The sequence below is a fragment of the Myodes glareolus genome, chromosome 21 (genome assembly GCF_982192425.1).
Source record: "Myodes glareolus chromosome 21, mMyoGla1.1, whole genome shotgun sequence".
NCBI lineage: Eukaryota > Metazoa > Chordata > Mammalia > Rodentia > Cricetidae > Myodes > Myodes glareolus.
In genome coordinates this window covers 8,413,761-8,424,205 of record NC_142046.1, presented here as the reverse complement: position 1 = coordinate 8,424,205, position 10,445 = coordinate 8,413,761, and the positions used below count along the sequence as shown (strand labels likewise).

The 10,445-nt window shown below is 36.8% G+C and overlaps 2 protein-coding genes across 2 annotated transcripts; both read left to right on the top strand.

The window, feature by feature from the left end:
• The first annotated feature begins 3,993 nt into the window (after positions 1-3,993).
• Positions 3,994-4,935, top strand: LOC125396793 (olfactory receptor 1J21-like). Its single transcript, XM_048428825.1, has one exon. It carries the CDS (start codon positions 3,994-3,996, stop codon positions 4,933-4,935), a length of 942 nt encoding a protein of 313 aa, XP_048284782.1.
• Positions 4,936-9,198: 4,263 nt separating this feature from the next.
• On the top strand, positions 9,199-10,179 carry LOC125396788 (olfactory receptor 1J21). The gene has a single exon (XM_048428821.3). The coding sequence runs from the start codon at positions 9,199-9,201 to the stop codon at positions 10,177-10,179; it is 981 nt and encodes a 326-aa protein (XP_048284778.3).
• The last annotated feature ends 266 nt before the right edge of the window (positions 10,180-10,445 follow it).

Genomic DNA, 10,445 nt, shown 5'->3' with positions numbered 1-10,445 from the left:
AACTCTCCAGCCACCTCCCCTATAGCCATGTCCCCACCCACAATATCATTCTCTCTGAAGATGATACCTGTCAGGATGTTGTTAGAAAGCCTTTAATATAGGAAAGTAAGAGGCTTAGGATCAAAAATGCTATATTTCTCTGAAGAAACCACTCACTTAGAAAAGTTAAGAGGAAGCGGAGACCTTCCATTCTGTGGAAGGACATTATGGAAAAGAGGTTCACACCATGACAGCCAGGATGTAAACAGAGGGATGATGGAAGGGATCAAGGGAGAGTTAGAATGTGAATCCAGGTGATGAGATATATCCTTCAAAGACATTCCTCCAATGTCTTATTCTTCCAATTTTGTCCCATCTATACTTTACCCCACTTCTTATAGTTTATTCAAGTTATGATTTCATTTACTAATTGACTCAGAGTCATTATGTTGTAATTATCTCTTAGTCATTGGATCAACAAGCTAAACCTAACCTTAAATATGAGTCTTCTGGGGGACATTTCGTATCCAAACAAATACATGAACAATGAAGTTTATGACTACAACATACACATTTCAGTACCAGACATAATTCCATGAAAAAAGTTATACGTGGGTTTTTACATTTTGGTTTATTGTTGCAGCTTCTTTGTTATAGCCTGTAATTGCTTCCCCAAATTTGTTATATCATGAGTCACATGAGGAGCTGTAGACAGCTTATGTCTTCTGAGGTAGGGTGAGAAACTTTTATTTAAGGGTGTGACTTCTGTTGTTTCTCTAAGCTCCAGTGAATGGTGCCACACCCAGGCGTATGTAGACAACACAGTCTCACCTGGATTATAAAAACAAAAGCAGATGATATAAATTTGGAAGGGATAGAAGTGAATCTGTGTAATTAGGGCAGAGGAGCCAGGGTGTGGGGAAAGAGACACTAATATAACCAAAATATAATTTGAATTATTAAATTCCCAAAAAAGATTGAAATATTGTATTTGAATAAAAATACCATACCTTCTGAACTTTGATTTCCATGATTCTTCTCTTATTAAATGGGTATATAAGAACTGATTTGAAATTAATTTTCTATGAAGCTAAATGGAAAGTTATACTGATGGCTATCTTCTGGGTATATGACAACTGTATCCATGAAACACCAACTCCACTGATTTTGAAGACTGAGATCTATAGAAACAATGCTCTGTTCCCTATGTTCTGAGTGGTGGTGAGCTATGAAAAGCTCACCCGTCTATTCAGAGTGACTGTATCAGTGTACTTTTGTCATTTTGCAGTGTTATGGGGTTCTGAACTTTGGTTTTCACACTCAGTCACTACCTGAGTTCATTTATCCCAAGAAAAATAATATTCCAATAAGTTTTAGGGTCAAAAAGTTGCTACAGGTTTCCTTGTTGCTGTTATTATTTCTTTCTCCAAAGATGAGTAAACTCTTCCAGAAGTAGTTGTGTTCCCCCAAGGAGCCAGTGGCAATGTAGCAATTATATCCTGGCTTTAATTTAGAGTCAAGATGGCAGTGTTATCCTTTGGGATCTTTTCTGTTTTTCTTTTTGTAAATTAGTGTTCATGCTGAATTCTCCAGTGCTGTAGGCAAATATTTATTGATATATCTAATTATGTTTTGTTCTGAGCTGGTGAGGCTACTGTCTACCACTATCAAACTTTCTGTCCGTTAAGGACCCTACATATTACACTGTCTCCTATGACTTCTAGAGAGAATTGGAGGAACTTTCTCAAATCTGGAAGATGAAGGTATCTGTGTTTATCATCTAGGGGTGAATCTAAGATGGGGGAGAATTTCCCTCAGTAGTACAAGTATGTGTGGACAATGCACAATAAATGTGTGCATTGTATATTTTTGTCTCTAGGCTTTTCTCCACACCACAGCTATTACAGTTATTTATCAAAATTGAGTATATATCTAAAGTTTGAAAGTAGAGGATAATACAGCAGCTCCATAGAGCAATTTATCTCACATTTATACAGTACCTAATCCAGGAGAAGAAGAAAATGCAGATTTTTGCCTGTAATCTCCATCAAGTCTTGCTAGGTTTCTTCCAAATTTAATGCCAAAACTCTCTAATTGTATCCATTTCCACTGACACACTCAGATATATGCAGTGGGTATGTTTAATCTAAACTGTAACAATAGCCCCTATTCAATCCCCTTTGATAACTTATTTTGTTGTAACCCACTTTACTCAGTACACAGTATAATGTTTAAAGCTTTCAGCTATGTCTTTACTCATATTTTTCCTGGTGGGTACTTCTGAGTTGGAGAATTGAGACTTTCTCCAGTAGTATAAATGACCTTATATACCCCTGTTCATCAGTAATATTCCAACTTCATACATTTTTATCAGATTGACCATAGTCTTGACCTTTATCTATTCTCCCAATGCCTAAGACCTTCCCTTTTCAAACACTCAACTATCATGACTTCACATGCAAGAATAGCCTTCCTCACCAGTTGCAAACCCTTATGTTTGGCTGTCTGTCAAAATCATGGATATATGCATACCCTTAATTCTACTTCTAGGAATTTACCATACATGTTAATGTAAAAATGTATTGAATAATAATGCTCATTGTAATACCGGAAAATGGCAAAAATAATGAAACTCAATGTCCAAAAATTGTTAATTATTATTACATTATGGAAAAGTGATTATGGGGTGATATAACGTAATGAATAGTTTCTGGCAAAAAAAAATCATGTTAGAATATTTGTAGAGTGGATGTACAGTGTAGAGATTTTACAGCAATCTCAACAAAGATGGGAAATTTGGAGTAGTAACAAAAATTTTAGCTGCCCCTCTTCCCATGAGTGATTAACTTGTTTCTCAGCTTTCAAACATGAAGATATTCAGATTGATTTTATTTATGGAACAGGGATCTATGTTTTAATAGACAGATCACCATGTTTTATTCACTATTGTTTTCTGATTGTTTTCATGAATAATTCCATTTTCAACAGATAAAGAGGGGAAACAATGATAAATGGAATTTTAGAAATAAAATAAAACAAAAGATTATTTAAGAGTCATTGGTAAAGGAAATCTGGATTAAGATCATTGACAATGGAGAGCGTTATTTGACGGCATTAAACAGAGACCTATTGCTGTCTTGATAGAGTCCAGATGTGGCTAGAGATATTAAATATTTAATGTCATTCTACAAACTTGAAAAATCAAAATTAGGTTTTGGTTGAAAGAATACAAAATAGAACTTGTGCTGGGTGGTGGTGGCACACATCTTTAATCCCAGCACCTGGAGGCAGAGGCAGGCAGATCAGATCGCTGTGAGTTCAAGGTCAGACTGGTCTACAAGAGCTAGCTAGTTCTGGGACAAGCCACAAAGCTACAGAGAAACTTTGTCTTGAAAAACCAAAAAAAAAGAGGAGAGAACTTGAAAGAGTCACAGACATTTTATACATATATCTTGAAAACTGCTTTGGAAAGAGAGACAGACGGAGATGTTGAGATGGGAAAGATGTGAAGAGGTGAGGAGAAGACATGTCTTCTGATATTTCATGTTATTGGCATAGTTCTGTTCTCTTAAGCCTCTAAATTATATATTACAGCTTCATAGCTGCCCCCTGGGTTCTATCCATTTCAATACAGCTCCAGACATAAAACATTAGCCAATATGTTTCCAACACTGAAGAGGATCAAGAGGCTAGTAAACTATCAAGCATCATTGGCTAGCTTTAATATTAATTGATGACTGGTATAACCTTTTATTTCATCCCCCATCTCAGAATTCCTTTAGGGACGTCTACTTGTCTCAAAGTTGATCTTTTCTTATATGATAAATGTTTGGGAACTTGTAAGTTCCTCAAAAATATGTTAGGCTCCTTTATAAGTCATCAACATCTCATTAGTGTTCAGAAGCTTGAGAAGTTCAAAAAAGTGAATACACTAATTAATAATATTTCTTTCATTGTGTCCTGGTCATCATGTTTCCTATTCTTACACTTCTGTGACTTTCTGATCTTTAGCAGATGAGGAACACAAGAAATCAGAGCAGTGCATCTGAGTTCATCCTTTTGGGACTCCCCATCAAGCCAGAGGACCAAGGCATGTACTCTGCCCTGTTCCTAGTCATGTACCTGACCACAGTGCTGGGGAACCTGCTCATCATCCTGCTCATCAGGCTGGACTCTCACCTCCACACCCCCATGTACTTCTTCCTCAGCCACTTGGCCTTCACAGACATCTCTTTCTCATCAGTCACAGCTCCAAAGATGCTCATGAATATGCTGACACACAGTCAGTCCATCTCATATGCTGAGTGCATTTCACAGGTGTACTTTTTCCTATTTTTTGCAGATCTTGACAGCTTCCTTCTGACCTCCATGGCCTATGACAGATATGTGGCCATCTGCTATCCCCTCCACTATACCAGTATCATGAGTCAGAGTGTCTGTTTCTTACTGGTCATTGTATCCTGGTTCTTATCCTTTGCTGGTGCCCTTGTTCACACCATCCTTCTAGCTCGTCTCTCTTTCTTTAGAGGTAACACTCTCCACCACTTCTTCTGTGATCTCTCTGCTTTGATTAAGCTGTCCAGCTCAGACACCACTCTTAATGAGCTGGTCATCCTCATTGTAGGATCACTGGTCATTACCGTGCCATTTATATGCATCCTGGTCTCTTACGGCCGTATTGGAGCCACCATCCTGAGAACTCCCTCAATCAAGGGAATCTGCAAAGCCTTGTCCACATGTGGCTCTCATCTCTCTGTGGTTTCTCTCTATTATGGAGCCATTATTGGGCTATATTTTGTCCCCTCATCTAACAACACTAATGACAAGGATGTCATTGTGGCTGTGCTGTACACTATGGTCACACCCATGCTGAATCCCTTTATCTACAGTCTAAGGAATCGAGATATGAAAGGAGTTTTGAGGAATATACTTGCAAGGGCAACATTTTCCATGTGATCAACTTCCTCTGCTACACGAAGGGGAGCTGAGATCTCTCAGTATTTATAAGCATCTTTTACTTTGGGAAATGTTATTTCTTAGTTATCTGGTGCACTGTCTTTTCAATCAGTGTCTTATGGTATATGTCACTTTAAATCTCCATTTTCCTTTCTCTCTCTCTCTCTCTCTCTCTCTCTCTCTCTCTCTCTCTCTCTCTCTCTCTTTCTGTCTTCTTGATCCTGACAGTCTTAAACAAGTTTTCTTCACAAACATATTCACACATCTTTTTTTCCTACAACTGCTATTTTATTTCCTCACTGTTTTCAGTATTTTTTGATATGTTAAAGCCTTTAATTGGTAAAGATTTTTTTCTCCTTTCCTAAAGATTCTAATATTTCTTCAGACTGACTAATTCAAGATTCTATTTGTGTTAAGTTTATAATATATCTAGTTTATATTTTTGAATAACTTTAGTTCAAAATGTAGCTATATTTTTGTTCTAATTAATTTTCTCTAATTATTTTTAATTTTATTTGACATCAAATTGTACATAGTTACTGGATACCATGTATTGTTTTTATACATGTATATAGTTCAGATGTTCAAATAATGATGATCATGTTTAATTCTTGATTTTTTACATGTTTATGATGGAAATACTCAGAATTTTTTGTATCCATTTGAAAGTCACAGTATTTTTTTATTACCACATTAATCACCCTACCTTGTAACCAGAAGCAAGTTTTTCATTTCGTTGTCATCTACCCATTAGTCAACTTCCCTCTGGCTCTGTCTTTCTATTTCTAGCCTCTGATACATTCACATTCCATCTTAACTGTTTTACTGTGAAGGTAGCTAAATGTATAACTTTTCCCCTCCAAGTATATGACTCTGTTCACATATTGCAATAAAATGACTCTTCTATTAAAGGCTATGACACATAAATACTGATCCAATTGATGAATAAAACCCCTATGGGAGACCTCTGGTCCTTAGAACTCGAAGCCCTGTGAAACACTGGTGAGAGACTTTCCAAAGCATTCTAGGGAGTTTGTGGTCATGCGTATGCTGTGTATCCTGATGTTCAGCTTCTTCAGATGTGAGCTGAGGAGCAGCTGCCAACATCTGAGGAAGTCTAGCCAATCTGAATTGATTCATGCATGTGGGATGTAAAGCAACTTAACTTTCATGTGTTTTTAAAATGAAAAATGATACTTATCTGCCCATCGCTCAAATGTATTGCTTTCTATGACCATTTAAAAGAATATATTTTAAAATGTAGTCCTTGTGAAGACACATCTATTCAAGACAAAGAACTTAACTTCACTATATTCTGTAATGCTTATTTTTATTAAAAATATTGAGTTACATCAGTGTACAGAGTAAAGAATGTCACTGTGTACACACGCACATAGCACTTTGATCAAGTGAACCTTGTTTCCCTTTTTCAGTTTTTCTACGTCTGCCTCTTTTTCATCCTGCTCTCTTCCACATGAGACTGTCTTTGATTTTCAGGATGTCTTTTCTTTCAGTTTTCACTTGTGAGGGAAAGCATGGTACTAGCATTTTTGTTGATATTTTTTCATAGCACAAGATACTCAAATCCTATAGGTTTTTCCTGCAAACAGCAAGCTATAACTTTTGTTCACCACCTGTTTGGTGCCTTGCACTTATTATCACAATTCCTCCAAGGATAAAATGTCTTGTGTCTTCTTCAGCAAAAAGTTCTATCCCTGGAGAAGTCCAAAGGGATAATGAAACCATATGCAGCTTGGCCCTAATGAGGAGCAAGGCATGCAGGATCACCCTGGGTCCTCATCATAGAGTATAAAATTAAAACCCACACTGATTTCTCGGGACATGAACAATCATGTGTCTATTACAACAGGCTGCATGCTGAAACCCCTTTGTTGCTCACAGTGGAACATTGAGCCCCTTGCAGACTCTGCCAGCTTCACTATATTCTGCATATTCCATAAATAAATGGAAGAAGTTTCCACACCTTGGAGATAAGGTATCTGTGATTATCATCAAATGCCCAATGTCAGAGTGGAAATAAAATTTACAAGAAGTAGGATGACTGCAGTCTTGGATGTCCTTATCTGTATGTGTGTGCAGTGTGTGTTACTTCTCCCTAAGGTCTAACCTCTTCATGACACACCAGGACAGAAAGATTCTTGTAGAATGACTTATTTGGATCATCTATCTAAAATTTGAAAGAGTGGGGTGACAACAAATTTACACACAAAAAGATTGTCTTTGATTCTGTATCTAATTTTGAGATGAAAAGGCAAGGCATACATCCATTTGCTTTTCTATGACACCCAACATCTTCTTGGGTATTTTTTCAAATTTTGTACTAAATCAATATAATTTGATTCTTCTGTATTGCAACAATTCACATAGGGGAATTATTTTGTACCTAAGATAGTGCAATGACTATTCTGATTCCTGTTGATTCTGTTTTGATCACTACAAGCAGATAGCAGATAGCTTTTAGTTACCCTAAAAGTCTTTACTTAGACTTTTACTTGGTCCTGTTTCTGAGAACAGATTGAGGATTTCTAATGTGACAGGAAATGTCTTATATACACAGGTTCCCTAAGAGTTCCCTAGTCCATATCTTTTCCATCTGACCAAAGTCTTGAATTTTTATTCCTCAAATGTCCTTGTTTTGTATGCTCCAACATGCTTTTTATGAATATAATTTTTTATGATAAAGATTCTTATGTTAAGGTTGCTTTAAGGAACACATAGGAATAGAATTTCTTGTCACCTTATCTTTTTATAATTGGACAATGTGTTAAAATCATAAATATAAATGCTATCTAATTCCGTTTTTAAAAATTCATTCTACACCCATGTACATGTTACATATATCAGTGCACAAAAGAACTTAAAATTTTGCAAATGTTACTTATTAAAATGTAACAAATGATCAAAAGCAACCCACATCTCCAGCAGAAAGCTAATTAGTATTTTCATTGAGATACAAGAGTTTTATTATTTAAAATAAGTAACATAAAAAGGGTAGTTCATCTCCATAATAGTGTCATTTAAAGGGCTTTTAATGCAGTAGGTTAAATAATATATGAATATTAAATACACCTCTATCAAGTTGAAATGATTTATACTTTATATTGATATTTTACTGTAATCTTTAGTTAACTCTTCAAATAAATGGTAGACAAAATGATTATGCAATTCTCAAAAATCAGTACATTCAGAGTGAATAATTCTTTCAGAGAATATGGAGTCTGCATTTTAATATCTGTTTCACATGTTTTCTTTCTTTAATATGAAATGATTATGACAAAAGGTAGGGCTAAAGTCAACAAATTTGAAGGAGAACGAGGGGAAATTAGTGTATTACAAAGTATAAGAAATGTTAGACTACAACAAAAATTATTTAAGAATCATTAGTGAGAACCAATCTTGAGAATCACTGTTAAGGAGAGCTTATTATTTGTTTATGTCAGACAGACATTCAGAAAGAACCTCCTCTATGCTAGAGTCTGGATCTAACAGGGAAAGTCAAGGATTTCTGGATATTCTGCAGTCTTGAATGGGAATGGTCCAGCTTGAGCTAAGATACTGTATACAGAGGACTCTGTAGGTGTTTATTAGAGGAGATGGACACTCCCTTTCCCCTGTATCTAGTGATAAAAGTGTTGGATAGGAAAGAACTGTCTTAAGGAAAGAATTGATGGAGTATTCCAGGTATGTCACTAGTTAACGAAACCCCAAAGATTGACCAGATATATGTATCATTCACATAAAATGTGGAGATTCTGATATTTTGGAGCTTCATACACCTAATATTCACTTTTGCGCTAAGTGGAATTAAAGCATATCTAAAAAGTATTCCGGTATCTCAGGGACAGGGGTGGGATTTAACCTAATCCAATTAGCCATTGGAAGTCATCTACTGGATTTGTACCTGTTCCTTACTGACTCTGCCTTGCTCTCCAATTTGAAATCTCAGATGTTTTTCACGGACTAAAGTCTCCTCTGTTTGAGCCTGAAGAAATCTGACACTCACTGTGGTACTTTCCATATATTTTCTTCTAAACCACTTTGAATTGGCTTTTAGGCAGGCAAATAGCACGTTTAGTCACATAAAAACTAACCCAATAATGTGGCAAAAAAACCTCAAGATATTCGTTAGAGTATACATACAATCTGATTAGTTAAAAAAAAACATGCTATTATTCTGTAGCAGATACAATGACTCTGCTTTCTCTATATCACCATTTTTCATCTCTAGGAAAAGAGAAGAGTATGATGAAGAATAACCAGAGTAGCACATCTGAGTTCATCCTCCTGGGACTCCCCATCCATCCAGAGGATCAAGGCATGTACTCTGCCCTGTTCCTAGTCATGTACCTGACCACAGTGCTGGGGAACCTGCTCATCATCCTGCTCATCAGGCTGGACTCTCACCTCCACACCCCCATGTACTTCTTCCTCAGCCACTTGGCCTTCACAGACATCTCTTTCTCATCAGTCACAGTTCCAAAGATGCTCATGAATATGCTGACACACAGTCAGTCCATCTCATACGCTGGGTGTGTTTCCCAGGTATATTTTTTCTTATTGTTTGGGTGTGTCGACAACTTCCTTCTGACCTCCATGGCCTATGACAGGTATGTGGCCATCTGTCACCCTCTGCACTACACCACCATGATGAGGCAGAGCCTCTGTGTTCTGCTAGTGATAGTGTCCTGGGTATTTTCCTCCACCAATGGCCTCGTGCACACTCTTCTCTTTGCTCATCTCTCTCTCTTTAGAGACAACACTGTTCACCATTTTTTCTGTGATCTCTCAGCCTTACTTAAGCTGTCCAGCTCAGATACCACCATCAATGAGCTGGTCATTCTCACTTTAGCAGTAATAGTTATTACTGTGCCATTCATATGCATCCTGATCTCTTATGGTCACATTGGAGCCACCATCCTGAGAACTCCCTCTATCAAGGGGATCTGCAAAGCCTTATCCACATGTGGTTCTCATCTATGTGTAGTTTCTTTGTACTATGGAGCCATTATTGGGTTATATTTTTTCCCCTCTTCCAATAACACTAATGATAAGGATATCATTGTAGCTGTGATGTATACTGTGGTCACTCCCATGCTGAATCCCTTTATCTACAGCCTGAGGAATCAGGACATGAAAGGAGCACTGAGAAATATCCTCAGAAGGAGAGTCTGTTCACGGTTACAGGCTTGGTCTTCCTTCTTTCTATATTTTAGAGCTTCTTAGTCCCACACATGACTCTAACACTTGGTGCTTTTCAGTGAGTCTTCAGATTGTACTTTTTCCTTCTGCATTTCACGTCAACCACAGGTTTTATTTCTCTTTAATTGTTTTGTTAATCTTAGAGAATATTTTTGTTTGTTTTATAAACACTTCCACACTATTTTCCTATTCACAGTGTGTCCTAACTTTAGGAACATAAAATTTTTATAAATGCCAGTCATTTGCCTTTCATTATTATCTAATTTTATGGCCTTCTTTATAAAAGATTT

Excerpts from the sequence above, each read along its gene's own strand:
- LOC125396793 (XM_048428825.1), top strand. The coding sequence starts at position 3,994 with ATGAGGAACACAAGAAATCAGAGCAGTGCATCTGAGTTCATCCTTTTG.
- LOC125396788 (XM_048428821.3), top strand. The coding sequence starts at position 9,199 with ATGATGAAGAATAACCAGAGTAGCACATCTGAGTTCATCCTCCTGGGA.